The 22,884-nt window shown below is 44.9% G+C and overlaps 1 protein-coding gene across 1 annotated transcript in view; it reads right to left on the bottom strand.

Moving 5' to 3' along the window:
* Positions 1 to 22,884, bottom strand: part of LOC126482147 (odorant receptor Or2-like) — a 163,000-nt gene that overhangs the window by 113,601 nt on the left and 26,515 nt on the right. The window contains exon 3 of the mRNA XM_050106123.1: positions 10,527 to 10,639. Within this exon, the coding sequence (XP_049962080.1) occupies positions 10,527 to 10,639 (113 nt within the window). The remainder of the gene's footprint in view (positions 1 to 10,526; positions 10,640 to 22,884) is intronic.

The following is a 22,884-nucleotide window of genomic DNA, read 5'->3' on the forward strand; positions in this document are numbered from 1 at the left end:
GATTCGTAGAATATACCACCAATCGTACTCAGCAGTGCAAGTAGGGAGAAAGCTGAGTGAGACATTCCAAACATCGAAAGGACTTAGATTGGGCTGCAGTATGTCGCCGACCCTGTTTAAAATATATATGCAGTATATATTGGAACAGTGGAATCAGTTTTGCGAAGGTATGGGAATTCCTTTCCAGCGTGATACTATTCACCATTACTATTTGCCGATGATCAAGTGCTGATATCATGAAGTAGAGAGGATGTCAAATTTATGAAAAAGAAGTTAATGGAAGCACTTGAACTAGGCGGGCTTAGAATAAATATGATCAAAACCGTAACATCTGATAGTGGAAAGAGATGGAAATCAGTTTAAATACTTAGCTCGGAAAGCTATGAAGTAATGTGGAATGCAGGATACAGCAGCCAAGAGGAGCAATTAAAATGCTAAATGAGTTGTGTGGAACCAGGAAGTATCAAAAGAAACAAAGAAGGGGATTGTGCAAACAATAGTGGAAAGTATACTTACATACGGTGCAGAAGGCTGGACCGTGGGGGAGCGGCAAAGAAGCAGAGTACGGGCAGCAGAGATGGATGGAGCCAGGATACGTAGAACAGGATAGAGAAGAAATGAGTAAATTAGGCTGACAATGAATATGGAACAACCAGCAGCGAAAAAAATTGAGAACAGAGCTCTTCAGTGGTATGGCCTTGGCTACGGAAAATGGAGCAAGGACGATGGCCAAAAGCAATCCTGGAATGGTCGTCGCCAGGAAGGAGGATGTGTGGACGGCCGAGACTAATATGGAGAGCGGGAGTAATTACATTGATAAGGAAGAGAGATCTGAAAGAGAAAGACTGCCATGATCGTGAAGGCTGGCGAATGGGAATACAGAAAAACTGCTGAACAGTGGAGAAGCCCTTAAAATTAAAAATGAAATTCTTCCTTCCTGGTACCAAGAGGATCATCGAGCGTAATGTCCCCCATTGACGCCATCAGCTGTACCGCATCCTATGTGATACAGTGCCAAGATATTCAGGGCTTAATCCAGTAAATGTATGGTAAGATAAGGAGCAAAAGCTTTGAAATTCAACCAGGCAAAGGGACGAGTTGCCTTTATAAGTGTATGGAGCACATGGACCACTTGCAATGGGTATTGAACACAAATTATTATTTTGCCTAAGATTCACAGATTTCGGGAAGCCTCTTGATTCAGTTTCTACAAAACCTGTACCAAAGGCTCTTACACAACAAGGCACTAATTAAACGTGAATATACTGCAGAATATGTACAACATTGCTATATCTTGGAACAAAATTCGCCAGATTACCAGGAATTTCAGATTTGATAGAGGAGTCAGACTAAGGAGACCCCGTATCATGAAAACTACTTTCAACTTAGAACTAATTAAACCTAATTAACCTAAGAACATCACAAACATCCATGCCCGAGGCAGGATTCGAACCTGCGACCGTTGCAGTCACGCGGTTCCGGACTGAAGCGCCTAGAACCGCACGGTCACAACGGCCGGCTACTTTCAACAGTGTAGAGGAAGCTTACTTAGAAAAAACGGCTTCCGATTCAGAAAGGACGAACTGTGGAAGACATGAGTGTGGTGAAAACATTTTTAAAGCAATACATTCACGAACAACAGCGGAGAATTGAGAAGGTAGTCATTACTTCCCTCTTTCCCCCTCCTTAAATCTCCCTTCCCCAAAACTCGCTATACTAATAAACATCTACTTTACACACCAAGATATTAATGTACATCTGCACAAATCTTCATTACTATTGCCAATTTTTCTCATGTTTATCGTTATTAATTGATTTTTTTACTGTTATTATTATTGCTTTTATCATAATCTGTATGTATAGCACCTGTTGTAAAACTACTGCCAGAATTTACTTTATTAGGTCTTAGTCGTATTTATCATTATTTTTTAATTTTTGTTTATTGTTATTATTATTGCTTTTATCATAATCTGTATGCATAGCACCTGCTTTAAAAAGACTGCCGCATTTACTTTATTAGGTCTTAGTCACTACTCTATATTCATATTGTCACTAGAGTAATCTAATTTTCTTATTTAAACTATTGTCATGATGTAACTCTGATGTGTGAAATGCTGCATGTGTGGAACACTGGTCCGATGTAAGAGAGGGCCTGATGGCCCTAATCTGACCAGGTTAAATAAATAAATAAATAATAAAATAAAATAAAATATGACTGGCTGATGAATTTTAGTATTAAGGGTAGTTAGAGATACTATATAAGAAAAAAGTGGAGAGTAACAACAGCGGACTTACAATAATTCCTTGAGGTACACTGGATGTTACTTCGCTGCACATGACTTCTTTCTGTTGAGAATGATATACTAAGTTCTTTTAGTTAGGAAATCTTCAATCCAGTCGCTTATCTTTTCGTATTTTCAGCACGAATTTGGTTTACTAGACAACAGTGCGAAAGTGAGCAAGCTGGGTTTCATACGATTGGTTTTATTGGAAACCACATTGATTCCTACATGGGAGTTCTTCAATTTCCAGGTAAGTGTTCATATGCGAGCTCAATGTATGTTCCACAACTCTACAAGCAATTCACGTCAATGAGCTATATCTTTAGTTCTGCGCGCCATTTTCCAGTCACATGACTTCTTTCAGCGACCTTCGGTATGCTGAAGCATACAAGGGGCCAGTTACTCCAAATACGTACTTAATTTACAAAAATCTAATGGGCATTCCTGGAGTGTGTGTGGCCTTTTCTCTGTCAGGTAATTCTAGTTGTTTTTTAGTTCACACGGACATGCTTTTATATCTGTAAATTTTGCTTTCAAACGATGGTATAAGTCGCTACTACTGGTGATTCTTTTTAATGAAGTAGTTTCGGAATACATGATGCAGCACTTCGGCCTTAGTTTTATCTGTCTTCTCGTTCAACGTAAATCTGAACAGACAACATCGTTCCATTTCCTGATTTTATAAGGCCCGCTGGAAAGTAATGCCTCCAAATTTTTCAAGTGAAAGTTATTAAAGCTTTTTAAATAAAACAAACGTTATTAACATTCTACATCTTTATTCTTCATGCCTACACATCTGCAGCCCGCTGCCGCTAGAGAGTCTCTAACATGGCAGTGTGTAACGTGCGTGAGAAACAGCGTGCTGTAATCGAGTTTCGAATTCGAAGAATTCGCCCACACATCGAGTACCCTCCCCTTCAGCTTGGATTACGCCATACCACACATGAGCGCTGCGACATCTCCAACAATCCGACGCCTTGAGTTCACTGTCATCGATCAGTTTCCAAAACTTATAGAACGCTTTCGAGGACTTCACTTTGATAGTGATGAAGCGGTGCAAGCAGAGATGATGTTGTGACTCCATCAAGCATTCTACAGTGACGATATAAAAAAATGGCCACTACTTGGGGGACATGCGTCGCCAGGACGACTATATTGAGAAATAAACTTGTAAACATGAATAATAAAGATGCAGAATATTAATAATGTTTTCTTTTATTTAAAAAGCTTTAAGAGTTTTAACATATTCGGAGGCATTACTTTTCAGAACGCCTTCGTACGATGCACCGAAGCTCTTCTGCCAACTCAGCGGATAAGATCATCCTCTTGAATTCACTGAACGCTTCTTCCACAGCTGATCTTTCGTTTGTTTTGGTCATTTTTAGTGATCACATTCTGTAGTTTGTCACCGCTATTCAAAATATCATTGTACAGGGTGTTTATAAATGAATATCGGGGTTTTAACGCTTTATAATATTTATTGTATTAAACTTACAGTTACAAATGATATGTCAAATGAAAGAGTAACTCAAACAGTTTTACTAAGAACCTTATAAATGTTCAATGTGAGCACCATTTGTCGCACGGCACACATCAAGTCTATAGCCGAGTTCTTCCCAAACGTTGATAAGTGTGTCTTCAGTGATTGTAGCAACAGCTGCTTCAATCCGATTTCTTAATTCGGGGAGGTCTGCTGGTAGTGGAGGCACGTACACTCGATCCGTGATGAAGCCCTAAAGGAAAAAATCGCATGGCGTTAGGTCAGGTGAACGTAGAGGCCATGCAAAGCAAGCCCTGTCATTGGGCCCCTTGAGGCCTATCCAGCGCTTGGGTACAGTGAATATGTGCCGTGTGACAAATCGTGCTCACACTGAACATTTATACGGTTCTTGGTAAAACTGTTCGAGTTGCTCTTTCATTTGACATAACATTTATAACTGTAAGTTTCATCTAATAAATATTATAAAGCGTTAAAACCCCGATATTCATTTATAAACACCCTGTATGTATGTGCTAGAGAAAAGTATGGACATTTTGCCGGTTATTAGCTGTGTGCGCACGATGCCTAACCATACTAATACAAAAGAAATTTGAGTATAAATCAGTAAATGAAACAGAATATTCGTAATTCTTGTGGTACGGTACTATGGGACCAAACTACTTAATCTAACTTAAATTAACTTACGCTAAGGACAACACACAAACCCATGCCCGAGGGACAACTCGAACCTCCGACGGGAGGAGCCGCGCGAACCGTGACAAGGCGCCCCAGACCTCGCGACTACCCAGAGCGGCTCTAAATTCTTCGATGTACATATTGATAGGAACTTGAAGTCATGCGTTAGATATTTTCTTAAATGTCTAAACTCTGCATCTCTTGCATCACGAATAATATCAGATTATTTTGGATGAAAATGTGAAAACGTTGACTTGCTTTTCCACTTTTCATTCACTAATGTGGGTACCGTACTGAGGTACGTCGTCACCGAGTAAACAATAACAAGGATAATATTTAGAGTTCACTGTGAAATCCTATCCAAACTGCTCTTTAAACAGTTCAACATACTGTTAACAGCATCACCAGTACATTTACTCCACTAGGAAGTTTGTCAACGAATAATCACACTTTCAAAAACAACAGTATCATTCTTAAATATGATAACGGAAGAAGAAAGAACGTGATTATTCACGACTCAGTCTTAGTCTGGCATAGAAAGAAGTGAATAAATAAGTTAACAAATAATAAAATTAACTTTAATTAATAATTAATTAAAAAACGCAAACTGAAACCATGTCTACGTGACAACTCCTTTTACTTCATAGAATTCCTGAATGTGTGATGAACTGGTGTCTGTGTGTGTGTGTGTGTGTGTGTGTTTGTGTGTGCGTGTGTGTATGTGCGTGTGAGTGTGTGTGTGAGAGAGAGAGAGAGAGAGAGAGAGAGAGAGAGAGACTGAACTTAATAAAAGTATGAACCACTGTATGGTATAGCCGTACTCCGCAGACGAAAGTTTCGAGGACATCGATGGCAGGGACCTTTTACTAGATGTATGACGGTGTTCTCCCACTGAATACGTAATCAATATGAATTGTAAAGGGCCATGAAGATAGTGAAGGTATCATCGAAATCGCTCGTAAATAAGGAAAAAGTAAAAAAAGGTTCAAATGGCTCTAAGCAATATGGGACATAACATCTGAGGTCATCAGTCCTCTAGACTTAGAACTACTTAAACTTAACTAACCTAAGGACATCACACACATCCATTCCCGAGGCAGGATTCGAACCTGCGACCGTAGCAGGCGCGCAGCTCCGGACTGAAGCGCCTAGAACCGCTTGACCACAGCGGCCGGCGAAAAACTAAAACGCATAGCTTAAGGGATTACCATTACTGCACATAAATATACATCTGCTGTCCGTATTGCAATCAGAAAATGAATGTATAGAAACTGTCATGAGAATGGTCATTACGTAATCATGTCTTATACTTATAGGGGGTGCACTGTAGTTTTGAGACTGACTCGTTCCGTGTTACAGTGAGAGACCTTGGAACTAAATTAAGCCTAAGTAAACTAAGATTGTTAGCCAAGGAGCTAAACTAAACGGATAACCTTACAGCTGCTCTGCCTTCTTCAATTTTTTTCATACTTATAGGATTTCAAGCTCGACGCCTGGGTATCAGTTACATAAAGCACTACGACACAATTCTTTAATTAAATTGTCTTTCAAGATCAGAAAATTTATTTTAAATCATTTCGACACAGTTGATATTTTGGCCGGTGACTGAGTGCATTTTCCGGTAGCTGAGAGCTTAACGTAAACATCTAGTAATCATAAAGTCTTTCTTCCAATCTCATTGGTAGTGCGTAGTGTGAAAATCTTGGAACCAAGATATCAACGGTACCAATCTCACCAGTTCCCTCGTTTTTCTGCCTTGTCAATTATATTCTGTATTTATTATCAAATGAAAATATTAAGCGACAAATACTCTATCAAAAAATTTTAACAAAATTGACATTTTTTAAAATTTTTTTGTTATTTTTCGTATGAAAATAGATTAAAATTTGGTGCAGACATACGATATGTCTTATTGTTAAATGAAAAAAATATATAGCCTAAATCAATAATACTTTCCATACCTGCAAACAAAAAGTATTTCATTTTCTACTTTGTGTTTCGTATTTTTGTAGCAATTTCAGTTTCTTGTAATGTGATTAGTAACTAAGGACAACGCAGCCGCTGGAGAGAGCAGAAAAATGGTGTATCTCAGGGAAGCGTCTTGGCTCTACTTCTCTTCAACATTTATACCAACGACCAGCCATTGACCCCGGGCACAAGGAGATTCTTATATGCAGATGACTTAGCCCTTGCTACGCAGACCTCATGCTTTGAAACAGTGGAAAGAAACCTAACAACTGCACTTAGAACATTGTCAAGTCACTACAATCGGAACCAACTCAGACCAAACCCTTCGAAGACACAAGTGTGTGCCTTTCATTCTAGGAACAGGGAAGCTAATCTTGAGCTACATGTTGATGGTCAGGCATCCAATTGCAGCATCATCACGCCCCTAAATATTTGGGAGTCACTCTCGACAGAACTCTGACATTCAAAACTCACTGCAAGAACACCAAAATGAAAATCTCCACTCGAAACAACCTAATTCGCAAACTAGCGGGGTTCCCAGGTAAATGCCGTGTTTCTTGACTTCCGTAAGGCGTTCGATACAGTTCCCCACAGTCGTTTAATGAACAAAGTAAGAGCATATGGACCATCAGACCAATTGTGTGATTGGATTGAAGAGTCCCTAGATAACACAACGCAGCATGTCATTCTCAATGGAGAGGAGTCTTTCAAAGTAAGAGTGATTTCAGGTGTGCCGCAGGGGAGTATCGTAGGACCGTTGCTATTCATAGTATACATAAATGACCTTATGGACAACATCTGAAGTTCACTGAGGCTTTTTGCGAATGATGCTGTGACACATATCGAGAAGTTGTAAGAATGGAAAATTGTACTGAAATGCAGGAGGACCTGCAACGAATTGACGCATGGTGCAGGGAGTGGCAATTGAATCTCAATGCAGACAAGTGTAATTTACTGCGAATACACAGAAAGAAAGATCCTTTATCATTTAGCTACAATATAGCAGGTCAGCAACTGGAAGCAGTTAATTCCTTGAATTATCTGAGAGTAGGCATTAGGAGTGATTTAAAATGGAGTGCTCATATAAAGTTGATCGTCGATAAAGCGGATCCCGGACTGAGATTCATTGGAAGAATCCTTAGGAAATGCAATCCGAAAACAAAGGAAGTAGGTTACAGTACACTTGTTCGCCCACTGCTTGAATATTGCTCACCAGTGTGGGATCCGTACAAGATAGGTTTGATAGAAGAGATAGAGAAGATCCAACAGAGAGCAGCGCGCTTCGTTACAGGATCATTTAGTAATCGCGAAAGCGTTACGAAGATGACAGATAAACTCCAGTGGAAAACTCTGCAGGAGAGACGCTCAGTAGCTCGGTATGGGCTTTTGTTGAAGTTTCGAGAACATACCTTCACCGAGGAGTCAAGCAGTATATTGCTCCTCCTAAGTATATCTCGCGAAGAGACCATGAGGATAAAATCAGAGAGATTAGAGCCCATACAGAGGCATACCGACAATCTTTCTTTCCACGAACAACACGAGATTGGAATAGAAGGGAGAACCGATAGAGGTACTCAAGGTACCCTCCGTCACACACCGTCAGGTGACTTGCGGAGTATGGATGTAGATGTAGACGAGTGGGGCTCATATCCACAAACTATTCGCTCTTCTGCAACGGCACTGTGCTTTTCTACTGCCGAATATGCTTCCCCAGTCTGGTACAGGCCATCTCACGCCAGACAAGTAGACACTGCTCTCAGGGAAACCTACAGGTTGATCAGAGGTTGTTTAGGACCTGAGCAGTGGCTGCAGTGGCTGCCAACAAGCAGAGACTGAAAGTGGAACAGAACAGTGCCCATCCACTGCACGGACATAATCCACCACAGCAACGGCTGAGCTCGCGAAAGAGCTTCCTGAGAACATCCGAGAAGCTCACCATTTCACCAGAGAAGGCAAGGCTGGAGTTACGGAAGAAGTTGACGCCTCACCTGCGCGGATGGATGCCAGGAGCTGAAGAACTACCATCTCGACACAATGAAATCTGGATGGTGTGGAAATCTGTAAACAGATTACGGTTGGTTGGGTCGTTGTTTGGGGAAGGAGACCAGACAGCGTGGTCATCGGTCTCATCGGATTAGGGAAGAATGGGGAAGGAAGTCGGCCGTGCCCTTTCAGAGGAACCATCCCGGCATTTGCCTGGAGTGATTTAGGGAAATCACGGAAAACCTAAATCAGGATGGCCGGACCCGGGATTGAACCGTCGTCCTCCCGAATGTGAGTCCAGTGTCTAACCACTGCGCCACCTCGCTCGGTAACAGATTACGATCAGGAGTTGAACGATCCAGACAAAACCTGAAGAGATGGGGGCTTCATAACAGAAGATACGTTCTGTGATTGTGGACAAGGACAAATCTCAAGCCACATGCTTCAGTGCCCTTTGTGTCCTATACCCTGCACGAAGAATGATCTCCTGCAAGCCTACCGAGCGAGGTGGCGCAGTGGTTAGACACTGGACTCGCATTCGGGAGGACGACGGTTCAATCCCGCGTCCGGCCATCCTGATTTAGGTTTTCCGTGATTTCCCTAAATCGCTCCAGGCAAATGCCGGGATGGTTCCTTTCAAAGGGCACGGCCGACTTCCTTCCCCGTCCTTCCCTAATCCGATGAGACCGATGACCTCGCTGTCTGGTCTCCTTCCCCCAAAAACCACCACCACCGCCTGCAAGCCACTCCAAGCGCCCTGGAGGTTGAAAAGTACTGGGCACATATAATATAAATACAATTTGTATGTATATATGTGTGTATGGCTACTGTATATTTGTATGTTTCTGACTCGAGAATATAGTAGTAACTAAAAATAAAAAGATGGAATTTTTAATTAAATGTTAAGTTTCAATATATTATTTTCCATTTCCATTTGTTAGTAAATATGAAACTGAAATAAAAGTGAGAAAAGTTTGTTGCAGGAAAGATTCGAATCATTGGCATACAATTACAAGACTTGTACGCTACCCACCTTTTTCCCAGTGTGTGGCCTTCGTCTACTTTCTGACGTAGACTAGCAGTCATATTAAGAATTGCAGCATACATATTACTTATAATAAATAACATCGACTCTTGCCGATAATACTTTTATTAAATTAATAACAAAGACCCAGAATGTCTTAGAAAACAAGAATGGAAAAAAGAGAATTGGAGTTAGATAGATGTGAACCTGCTACCTTTTGCTTGAATGTTTACGATACTTCTTTTTCCTGATCGCTGTCCTTATGAAAAAATATATTAATAAAAAAGCTGCAGAATGCAACTACGAGTCAAACACAGGTCCTCCGTCCCACATCTAAACGTCCTTTTCTGATACAAAAACACAAGCGTAAACTTTATCTCCAAAAAACACAGCAAGTCAGCAGAAAACGTCAGAAAATGTAAAGGGGGAAAACTGACCGTTCCTTGTAAGCGGACGGAAGATAGGAATGATGGGAGATGAACGCATGCGGGGCAGCGCCTACGGCTTGGTGACAGGGCGTGGCGAGGGGTGTGGAGGGGAGGGAGGGGGGCGGAATTGGCAGGAGTCGACTACACGATACCTGGCCATAGCGTCTCCAACCGGAAGCCGACAAGAACGGACAGTCATGGAAGGAGATAGTTACGATCGTGAAATTCCATCATGTATCACAGCAGTAGAAGGTAACGGAGAGAGTGGCAGAAGTGACCTTCGACAGCAGTCGGGCTAACCGCGCCAGGCACACCTCATGGAAGTAATTCGAGAAATAGGAGCGTTAGCGTGGACGTCGTTCAATCACCACATGTGCAATCTGTAGGAGGGTCCAAAGACCGAGCCGCGATTTGACCCCGTCACACAGCTATGAGCGACTATGTCATTTAGTTCGAATTGTTTCGTACTTAACAGCATTTGGATATCTTCTAATCTTCAAAGGCGATTTTGTGTGAGTTTTTTGAGAATTGCGTCGTTCTGCTTTAGGAGGTTTATTACCGACACAGATCCAAATGTTATAAATTTGAAGAAAAGCGAAGAAATCCCTTTGGAGGAACTCCTCGGCAGGCAAAGGTGAGGCGCAGCGCCGGACAGCGAGACTCACCGGAAGACATCCTCAGTGCCCTCGCTGAGGTCCTCCGCGTGAAGCAGCACCTCCCCGCTCAGCTCCCGCAGTAGCGCGTCCACTTTGGGTCTGGCCAAGTAGAATTGCACCATCTGTCAACACACACACATCCACACACCTACTATTTAGCAAAGAGAATGTCTCCAGCATCCTACCTGCTTGGAGCGCTGTCGTCATAGACGATGCATTGTTAACTACGAGAGGCGCTCAATAAGTACAGCAACACCTTTTTTTCTCGGAAAATTTCGGTTGAAATAATGCGGAATTCTTTGGGACATCGTGGCTTCTGTAAAGGAGGTGAGTTCCAAGCAGAGAGCTGTTCAAATGGTTCAAATGGCCTCTGAGCACTATGGGACTTAACATCTAAGGTCATCAGTCCCCTAGAACTTAGAACTACTTAAACTAACCTAAGGACATCACACACATCCATGCCCGAGGCAGGATTCGAACCTGCGACCGTAGCAGCAGCGCGGTTCCGGACTGAAGTGCCTAGAACCTCCCGGCCACACCGGCCGACCAGAGAGCTGTTATTGAGTTTCTGTTGACAGATAACCATAGCATCGCAGATATTCATAGACTCTTGCAGAATGTCTACAGAGACCTGGAGGTAAACAAAAACACGGTGAGTCGTTGGTCGAGACGTCAGTCATCATCGCAACGAGGTCGCGCACACTTGGCCGATCTCCCGCGCGGTGGCCTGCCTCACAGAGCTATGAACATTGAAAATTGCGGACACTCTCATTCGAGCTGACGGATGAAACATAATCAGAAACCTCGCTGCACTCCTAGATGTTTCTGTTGGTATTACTGAAACAGTCTTCCACCAGTTGGAGTACGCAAATGTGTGTATCCGCTGGTTTCCTCGCTGCCTAACAGAAGACCATTAAAAGCAACGAAGGATCAACCGTGCGGAGTTGCTGGCGCGTTATGACGCTGGTTGTGACAATTTTTTGTCGATCATCGTCAGAGGGAAGTAAAATGGAAATGAGCATATGGCGACGTTGGCCGGCAGGTCCCAGATGGGAAGTTCGGCCGCCAAGTGCAAGCCTTATTGAATGCGACGCCACATTGGGCGACTTGCGCGTCGACAGTGGGGATGAAATGATGATGCTGACAGCACAACACCCAGTCCCTGAGGGGAGAAAATCTCCCTCCCCAGCCGAGAATCGAACCTGGGCCCCCGTGTGTGGCATTCCAACGCGCTGACCGTTAAGCTATTGGGCCGGATAGAGGCGAGTAAACATGCGTTTGTCACTTCTAACCGGAAACAAAACGGCAGCTCATGGGGTGGTGCCACACCATCTCTCCTCTGAAGAAAAAGTTCAAAGCCGCACCATCAGCTGTAAAGAAATGGCCACGGTCTTCTGGAACTGAAGGAATTATTCTGTATGATGTCCTCCCATGGTGCAGCGATCAACTCTTCAAGCATATAGTGCTGCCCTCAAGAAACTGGAGAAACGACTTCGCCGTCTTCGTTGCCAGAAAAATGCAAACGAATTTCCTCTTTTCCATGCCAACGAGAGGAGCTCACAAAATTTCATTGGACTGTTCTTCTCATCAACCCTACAGTCTGGATCTCGCACCTTCCGACTTCCATGTTTATGGCTCAATGAAGGATGCACCCCGCAGTAAGCAGTACGTTGGGGTGGGGCGAGTTGGCAGGGGTCGACCCCACGAAACTTGGCCATAGCATCAACAACACCAACAATCAACTGGAAGTCAACAAGAAGGTACAGTGAGAGAACTGAAGAAGCAAGACTTTGGCTCCCACGTCGACCAATACGATGGGACCATGTGGGCATACAGGCTCCCCCCAGTAAGGTGGCGTTGAACGGAGCTTATGTTGAAAAACAGGATTTTGTAGACAAAAGACTTAGGAATAATGTGCTGTATTGCAATACTGAATAAAACCACCCCACTTTCAGGAAAAATGTGTTGCATTACTCACTGAAAGCTCCTAAAAGATATACTATTTGATCAACCGTATCTGGACGTCCCTATCTGATACCAAATTTACCACTATATGTCACGCCTGGCGGACCTGCTAGTACAAAAGAATGTGGGGAGGTACGGTCAGTAGAGAAGCAGTAACAACAGAATGGGTCGGCCAGGAGAACTCAGTGACTACGAATGTGGATGTCACCTGAGTGACAAATCCATCAGGGACATTTCAAGCCCTCTGAAGCTACCAAAGTCGACTGTTGCTGATGTGATCGTGAAGCGGAATCGCGAAGCACCAGCTGAACAAAGACTAGGCAGACCTCGTGTACTGACGGACACGGACCGTCGAGCACTGTGAAGGGTGGTTCCAAAAAATAGCATGAAACCAGCGGAAGGAATCACTCTTGAGTTCCAGGGTGCTTCCATCGGTTCAGCTGTCACAATCACTGTACTTAGGTAGTTAAAAATAATGGGCTAAAATTATCGAGCAGCTCCTCATAAGACATATAAGGGGCCTTCAACAAGAAACGAGCTGGAGGCACAATTACAGAAACCAGTACCTGTATGTTAGAAATCTTGACCCTAGCTGTTGAGACACTTGTCCCACTGTGACACGAGGCGGTGAATGGCTGTCTCATAAAATTCCCGTGGCTGCGATGTTAACCAGTTCCGCACGTACAGCTGGACGTCGTCGTCCGACGTGAATCGTTTGCCCCTCAGAGCCTTTTTAAGGGGACCAAAAATGGTGTAATCACAGGGAGAGAGGTCTGAACTGTATAGTGGGTGGCCAAGAACCTCCCATTTGAATTTCTGCAGGAATTCCGTGACTGTTGCGGCCGTATGAGGCTTTGCATTGTCATGGAGCAAAACGACCCCACGGGTGAAATAGCCTGGTCGTTTTGATTTGATCGCTTGGCGAAGGGTGGTCAAGGTTTGAGAGTAACGCTGGGAATTCACTGTTGTCCCGTGCTGCACGAAGTGAATCTTGGTCAAAGAAGAACGTCAGCATAACCATCCCTGCACTCGTGCGGACGACGACGTCCAGCTGTACGTGAAGAACTGGTTAACATCGCAGCCACGGGAATTTTATGAGACAGCCATTTTCACTGTGGGACAAGTGTCTCAACAGCCAGGATCAAGACTTCTAACATACAGGAACTAAAGTGAAACGATAATTAAGTCGAAAACCTTAAGCTGCCGACAGGTGTAGTGGGGACAGTTAAAAAAGTATGCCCCAACTGGGACTCGAACCCAGGATCTCCCACTTACATGGCATATGCACTATCCATCTGTGCTACATAGCACACAGAGGACAGAGCGACTGCGGGGATTTATCCCTTGCACGCTTCCCGTGAGACCCATATTCCCAACTGTCCACAACCTACACTATTAGCCATTAAAACTGCTACACCACGAAGATGACGTGCTACAGACGCAAAATTTAACCGACAGAAAGAAGATACTGTGATATGCAAATGATTAGCTTTTCAGAGCATTCACACAAGGTTGGCGCCGGTGGCGACACCTACAACGTGCTGACATGAGGAAAGTTTCCAACCGATTTCTTCTCATACACAAACAGCAGTTGACCTGGTGAAACGTTGTTGTGATGCCTCGTGTAAGGAGGAGAAATGCGTACCATCACGTTTCCGACTTTCATAAAGGTCGGATTGTAGCCCACCGCGATTGCGGTTTATCGTATCGAGATGTTGCTGCTCGCGTTGTTAGAGATCCAATGACTGTTAGCAGGATATGGAATCGGTGGGTTCAAGAGGGTAATACGGAACGCTGTGCTGGATCCCAACGGCCTCGTATCACTAGCGGTCGAGATGACAGGCATCTTATCTGCATGGCTGTAATGGATCGTGCACCCACATCTCGATCCCTGAGTCAACAGATGGGGACGTTTGTAAGACAACAACCATCTGCACGAACAGTTCGACGACGTTTGCAGCAGCATGGAGTATCAGCTCGGAGACCAAGGCTGCCGTTACCCTTGACGCTGCATCACAGACAGGATTGCCTGCGATGGTGTACTCAATGACAAACCTGGGTGCACGAATGGCAAAATGCCATTTTTTCGGACGAATCTAGGTTCTGTTTACAGCATCATGATGGTCTCATCCGTGTTTGGCGTTATCACAGTGAACGCACATTGGAAGCGTGTATTCGTCATCATACTGGCGCATCACCAGGTGTGATGGTATGGGGTGCCATTGGTTACACGTCTCGGTCACCTCTTGTTCGCATTGATGGCACTTTGAACAGTGGACGTTACATTTTAGATGTGTTACGACCCGTGGCTCTACCCTTCATTCGATCCCTGCGAAACCCTACATTTCAGCAGGATAACGCACGACCGCATGTTGCAGGTCCTGTATGGGCCTTTCTGGATATAGAAAATGTTCGACTGCTGCCCTGGCCAGCACATTCTCCAGATCTCTCACCAACTGAAAACGTCTGGTCAATGATGGCCGAGCAACTGGCGCGTCACTCTTGATGAATTGTGGTATCGTGTTGAAGCTGCATGGGCAGCTGTACCTGTACACGCCATCCAAGCTCTGTTTGACTCAATGGTGTTGCAATTTTAATGGCCAGTGGTGTACATTCATAGTGTTCCTAATAGATATTTGCCCCTTCACTCATTACATGTGGCACACTAAGCTGCTGAGTCCCGTAAGAATTCGGGCAAAGCGTGTGCATTCGCACAGAACAAGGTCAATGGCTGAGTAGCCTTTAAGTATATAAAGATAGTATCTGTTCCCGAAAGAAGAGATACCATTGATGACTGTACAGCTTCTCTAGAATGAAATGATAATTAAATCGACACCCTTATCTGCCGTCAGGTGTTGATTTACATCAATGGGGACAGTTGAAAATGTGTACCCCACCGGGACACGAAGCCAGGATCTCCTTCTTACATGGCAGATGCTCTATCCATCTGAGCCACTGAGGACTGCATGGACTCAGCAGCTTAGTCTGCCGGTGTGGGTCTCACGGGAAGGCTGCAAGGGCTAAGTCCCTGCATTCACTCAATCCTCTGTGCCCTCGGTGGCTCAGATGGATAGAGTGTCTGCCATGTAAGCAGGAGATCCTGGGTTTGAGTCCCGGTTGGGGCACACATTTTCAGTTATTATTTCATTCTATAGTAGCTGCACGGTCATCAATGGTATCTGTTCTTTCAGGAACAGATACTATCTTCACATACAGGTACCGGTTCCTGTAAGTATGCCACCGGCTCGTTTCATTTTGTACGCCCCTTATACATTTCCGTTGTCAGTGTCATGTGAGGCTTGAGGCAGTGCAAAGGGCGACACCACTGGAAGTGGATGATTGGAAACGGTTGATCTGGAATGATGAATCACATTATAGTCTGTGGCAATCTGATGGATGCCTGGGAAAGTTTGCCTGCCATCATGTATAGCGCCAATAACGAAATATGGAGGAGAACCTGTTACGGTAAGTGGGTGTCTTCCATGGTGAGGGTGTGGTCCCCTTAATCTGCATAAGACGACGCTAAATGAACACATTTTACGCAGTTGTGTACTGCGTACAATAGGGGAATAATTCGGAGACGATTATGCAGACTCTCCCAAATACCACCTCTACATCTACACTCCTGGAAATGGAAAAAAGAACACATTGACACCGGTGTGTCAGACCCACCATACTTGCTCCGGACACTGCGAGAGGGCTGTACAAGCAATGATCACACGCACGGCACAGCGGACACACCAGGAACCGCGGTGTTGGCCGTCGAATGGCGCTAGCTGCGCAGCATTTGTGCACCGCCGCCGTCAGTGTCAGCCAGTTTGCCGTGGCATACGGAGCTCCATCTCAGTCTTTAACACTGGTAGCATGCCGCGACAGCGTGGACGTGAACCGTATGTGCAGTTGACGGACTTTGAGCGAGGGCGTATAGTGGGCATGCGGGAGGCCGGGTGGACGTACCGCCGAATTGCTCAACACGTGGGGCGTGAGGTCTCCACAGTACATCGATGTTGTCGCCAGTGGTCGGCGGAAGGTGCACGTGCCCGTCGACCTGGGACCGGACCGCAGCGACGCACGGATACACGCCAAGACCGTAGGATCCTACGCGGTGCCGTAGGGGACCGCACCGCCACTTCCCAGCAAATTAGGGACACTGTTGCTCCTGGGGTATCGGCGAGGACCATTCGCAACCGTCTCCATGAAGCTGGGCTACGGTCCCGCACACCGTTAGGCCGTCTTCCGCTCACGCCCCAACATCGTGCAGCCCGCCTCCAGTGGTGTCGCGACAGGCGTGAATGGAGGGACGAATGGAGACGTGTCGTCTTCAGCGATGAGAGTCGCTTCTGCCTTGGTGCCAATGATGGTCGTATGCGTGTTTGGCGCCGTGCAGGTGAGCGCCACAATCAGGACTGCATACGACCGAGGCACACAGGGCCAACACCCGGCATCATGGTGTGGGGAGCGATCTCCTACACTGGCCGTACACCACTGGTGATCGTCGAGGGGACACTGAATAGTACGCGGTACATCCAAACCGTCATCGAACCCATCGTTCTACCATTCCTAGACCGGCAAGGGAACTTGCTGTTCCAACAGGACAATGCACGTCCGCATGTATCCCGTGCCACCCAACGTGCTCTAGAAGGTGTAAGTCAACTACCCTGGCCAGCAAGATCTCCGGATCTGTCCCCCATTGAGCATGTTTGGGGCTGGATGAAGCGTCGTCTCACGCGGTCTGCACGTCCAGCACGAACGCTGGTCCAACTGAGGCGCCAGGTGGAAATGGCATGGCAAGCCGTTCCACAGGACTACATCCAGCATCTCTACGATCGTCTCCATGGGAGAATAGCAGCCTGCATTGCTGCGAAAGGTGGATATACACTGTACTAGTGCCGACATTGTGCATGCTCTGTTGCCTGTGTCTATGTGCCTGTGGTTCTGTCAGTGTGATCATGTGATGTATCTGACCCCAGGAATGTGTCAATAAAGTTTCCCCTTCCTGGGACAATGAATTCACGGTGTTCTTATTTCAATTTCCAGGAGTGTAAATCCGTAGTTTGTGCAATATATTAGGGTTTCTTTCATTTCCATGGAGCACAGGAAGACTGACGACTTAAATGTCTCTATGAGCGTGATAATCAGTCTAATACTGTCTTCGCAGTCCCTATGGGAGTGATGCATAGTGGTTTGTAGGATTCGTCACTTAATACCATCTCTTGCAACTTTGTAAGAGGATGTAATGGGATAGTTGCCATCTGGCCTGAAGTACCTGCTAGTTCAAGCATTTCTGCGAATCTCTTCAGTGTAACACCAACCTGTGACCATTGATGCTACCCTTCTTTTCATATGTTCAACACCCCTTGTTAATACAATCAGTTATGGGTCTCAGACATTTGAGCAACAATCTAGAGTGGGAAACACGAGTTTTTTGAAAGCTGGTGGTAGATATAGTTTTCCTCCGACCCCTACTCAGTTCTGACTTATATTCGAACGATCACGTGCGTAAAGCTGCAGGGATGGTAGCGCACAGTCTGAAGAGGCAGTTGCAGGATGCACAGGGGCTACCTAAAACGAGGGGGGAATTTTACTGTAGCAGATAGGTTCGAGAAAGGTGAATTGTTTCGAGATATGAGAGTGCCAGAATTATGAACCACTTGTGGCTGTAATCATTAAAAGACTTATCCATAGGATCCAACGCATGTATGTGGTTGAATGGAACGACTTGATTCCAAATCATAGACATCATTTCTTGCGGATAGCGTAGCACTAGAGATCTGAAAAGCTAGTGTACATTTCTTACGACCTCAAACAGCACAGCATCTACTACTGTTTGTGATCCTTCTCAATCAGTCATCGCCTATAACTCAGTGGATATATTGCAGAACCTCTGACATGGTATCGAGACAGAATACGTTACAAATACTGGGGAAATATCTAGCGGCGGCGGTGTGAGGGGGTTGCATACACCGGTTTCATACCATGTTCCTTAGCAGAATCACTTTCAAAATTCAGCGATTTTATGACGAGGTTTCATCGTGGGCTACGTGTAACCGGACTGCTGGTCTGATAATATACACTCAGGCGATCACCATTTCGGTATTTGTCTGGAAACACCATGTGATTCATAGGTAATGCCATACGTGGATTTATAAAGCCGATATAGCTTTTAACATGGATACTTGTGTGAACATGTAGGACCAAGACTGCTTGTGACAGTAACATACAATAGTTGTTGGGATCAGGTTTTTTTTAACATCTGGCGGTTTGAAAGACGATTAAACCTCTTGTTCTAAGACACAGTGGTAGCACTTGCAAGAAAAACTTATGAGACATGTTCACCCATCGTTGATTTTCGGTCAGTATCATTTCGTATCGCCAGTGATTAGTTATTAACAAAGTATTATATTTAGTAGTGGGGGGTGCGTGATAGGTTCGCCTTGAACATCAATCTTATAAAGTATGTGTTTGTGTTCTGACATGTGCAAAGGAAATGACTATGTCCATTCACAAGGAAGGTATGGATTTGAACATCAAGTACTGTGATAGCAAAAGGAAGAGTATGTCAAGTCATAAGAATGGTACTGATATTTCTATTACCAGAGCCACAGTCATCAACTGGGTGTATTTCCCATACGTCGAATGTCATTCAACTGAGACTGCGATCGTGACATTTAGTTGTAAGTACAGGGATAAAACACATATGTGATCGATTTCTTAGGATGATGATTCTACCTGTGCGTGCTTGGCATGCAGCACCAATGACCTGTGCGGGAATGATTCACGTTTCCTATTAACAGTAGGAGCTGTCTGAATGGCGAGGCCTGTTGGAATGTTGGAATATAGGTGACATAACCGCATTGTCCTCTAGACGACCGAATAACAAACTAATATTAAGTATGTGTTGGATAGCTCTCGTGATCGTGTGTAAATTTGAGAAGATTGAATATGGAGGTGTGTTTGTGCTGGACCATTATTACCTCCCATGTAAATTATTTGGTTGACTGCTTCTGCACACTTCGCGTCTTTATTTAGACGAGAGAAGATCGATTGTGGTGTGCGGATCTAGCATGTGGAAGACCTGGTTGACAGTTCTCTAGACATTTGAATCTGATACATTACCAACATCGGTATTTGCAAGTGGGAATATCAGTTTCTCTATTTTTTTCGAGTTTCCACGTAAATGTCTTCACAGACGCCCCACCTAGCTAAAGATTCGGGTTTGTAGAGAAATAATTTTCAGTCTGTATCTTGGGAATTATGTTGCGCGAGCGATCGGTAGGATATTGCTGTGTGATTGATATCAAGAAGTACAGCGAAAAACATATAAAATTGTGGCAAATCATGCAAAAATACATGTGTTCTTGTAATCCCAGTGTCTGGAGATGCGTGTAGAAAAAGCAAGCAAGCAAGTCCGGACCAGAAACAGTAAAGTGTTTCTGCCGAGGGGGAACAAGCCCGAATTTGTAGTACAGTTCTGAGAGTGACTGCGGTCTGCTGAGGGCGCTCTGGTCACCTGACCGCCGACCTCACAGGGAAATATCTAGTGCTGCGAGGGCTGTATATGGTGCTGTCTGTCTTAGCGGTATATGTATGAATGATGCAAAAGGACTGATTTTGTATGGCACAGGATATGAAATGCATGTTTACTACATCTACACTGTACACGGTGATATATTGTTGGGTTGGAGATCTGTTTCGCTCTCTAATATTCAAGCTTCTGTCCTCAGTGGGAGAGCAGTGTAGTTCAATAAGAGTCTTTCTGTATTTGACGATCTATAGGGCACTTTCCATGATTTAATTGTTGGTGCAATATGGTGATCTGTACAAAATACAGTTATAATGCTCTGTTCATTCAAAAGACATCCTTTGTGTCGGGACATAGGAGCATATACAAACTGATTTGAACAAGATGGAGGCAAGGTATGTACAGAAAGTTCTGAGAAAGCAGGTGTTCAAAGACAAGTTGAAGCAGACCATCCATCTCTGGCATGGACACCGTCATTCATCCGCCACTGTGGCATTAGGCTCAAATGGTTCAAATGGCTCTGAGCACTATGGGACTCAACTGCTGTGGTCATAAGTCCCCTAGAACTTAGAACTACTTAAACCTAACTAACCTAAGGACATCACACACATCCATGCCCGAGGCAGGATTCGAACCTGTGACCGTAACGGTCGTGCGGTTCCGGACTGTAGCGCCTTTAACCGCTCGGCCACTCCGGCCGGCTGTGGCATTAGGACATCTCCAGAACTGTATCTGTAGGATACCGAAAATTCTGGCCATTTTTTTTTCTCTAAGACAGTGCATCGAATTCTGTTTGGATAATTGTTCTGATTTCCCCCTGTCTGTGCTTAGAGAATGCTCTCGTTCCAAACAACAAGAATGCTTTTATGATTAACGCTTTTTCATGAACGTTCACAGGCTTTTAGCTGTGAGAACGTTTGATGTTTCTGATACATATATTGATAGCAGGATGAATATTTTGCACGATGCATCAGCCATGCTGAATACATGCACAAGATTAGACACAGCTCACATCTCCTGTTAGGATCGCTAGGAACAATGCACCCTGTGCTATTGTGTGACGTCAGTATCCACAGGTATCGTGTCAGCAGCGGTAAACACATGTGCTTCCCAAAGGGCGTCTTTCATATGGGACTGGCATGAGTGCGCCTTGGAGTTCTGTGACGTCAGTATAACACTTGAAGAACTCTAACCATATACCCGAAAATAGACCCAACTTTCACCTGCTCGCTGTAGGCAGCAGTGGCGTGATAGCGATGGCCTGCATCTGGCGGTGGCTTGCAGCAACACTGACATACACAAGCCCTTGGAGCGTCTGCACTGTGCAAACAGGTCTTCACTCCCGTCTTGCCACATCAACAACTGTGCCTAGGTGATCACATATTTTGAGAGGGATGCCACCACCTCATGCTTCAGGTACCTGAACAGGCACCTGTGCCTGGATTGGCAGTTGCCGGTGCATCCTGACTTCTGGGAGCGTGTTGGTAGCCTCCTGTGTGGTCCAGTGGACAGGGGGTGGCGGGCGGTGCCCGTCCATGTTGCTTGCGTGTATGTTGCATTATTTTGCGAGCAGGTCTGTAGACTGTGCTATGCTTTATTTGGACAGTTTATGAGTTGATTTCGTGTCTGCACGTCAGTGTACTGCATTATTTAGAAGGAGTTTTCACGTCTCTGTACTATGTACTGGAATTATTTCGGTAATTTTGGAGTAGTTTGTGTGTCTGCAGAGTGTTATTTCAGTAATTTATGAGTAGTTTAAACGTCTGTAGACTGTGTGGCATGACCCCAAGCCTGTCAGAGTGTGTGTTTTGTATCAGTGTGATAAATATACTATCTAAAATCCATCCCTAAATAAATTGTTCCAAAATAAATAAAGTACACGCCTTCCTCTCTCCGGCAGCCCAGTGCAGGCTGAGTCATTTTCTCCTCCAGACAGCCATCTTGGGTTAGTCACAGAATGGACGACAGCTCCCTCTGTTGGCAGTAGTGTGTACTAGGTCAGTTGGACTGCGGACCCCATGGTGACTACACTTGATGGTGGTACTGCCTCTAATTGTTTAAATAAATAGTGCATGCAAAATGAAGACTTACGTCCAGCACAGGTTGAGTCCTTTTTCCGCCATTTCCTAGGATGAGGAGGTGATCAGATGACTTCGGTTAGAGGAGGTAGCCCAATTGCCCTTTCCTTCCTGCCATTTTCTTATGTTAGTAGATATAGCCCAATTGACCTATCTTCCCTCCAAAATTCAAACTTCCCGCCAATCCCTAGGAAGAGGTGCTGGTCGAATGACTTACATAGGTGGAGGTAGCGCAATTAACCTATTTTCCCGCCATTTCCTTACGTTAGTAGAGGTGTGTTGCATTGTCCTGGTGGCATTTGAACTTACCGCCATATTCTGGTGTAGGGGTGAGGAGGGGGGAGGGGAGGTGGTTAGGTTAGTGGAGGTAGCCCAATTGACCTATCTTCCTGCCAAAATCGGCCATCTTGAATGATGTCATGACTGCCATCTTGGATGATATCATGCGCTGTTGCCAAGTGTACATGCCATTATATTGGATGACATCATCGCCGCCATCTTGGATACATCTGGCAACAATGGAGAGTGGGGCCGCACCCCCCCCCCCCCCCCCCTTGTTCCACTTTTTAGGCAAGTCATGTCTCCACTACATTCTTTCTTCCAGCACCTCTAGTCCAGCAAGTTTCTCAGGAGAGCTTCTGTGAAGTTTAGATGGCAGGAGATGAGGTATTGACAGAAGTAAGGCTGTGAGGAGGGGTCGTGAATCGTGCTTGCATAGCTCTGTTAGTAGAGCACTTGCCTGCGAAAGGCAAAGGTCCAGAGTTCGAGTCGCGGCCTGGCACACTGTTTTAATCTGGCAGGA

The sequence above is a fragment of the Schistocerca serialis genome, chromosome 5 (assembly GCF_023864345.2).
Source record: "Schistocerca serialis cubense isolate TAMUIC-IGC-003099 chromosome 5, iqSchSeri2.2, whole genome shotgun sequence".
Taxonomy (NCBI): Eukaryota; Metazoa; Arthropoda; class Insecta; order Orthoptera; family Acrididae; genus Schistocerca; species Schistocerca serialis.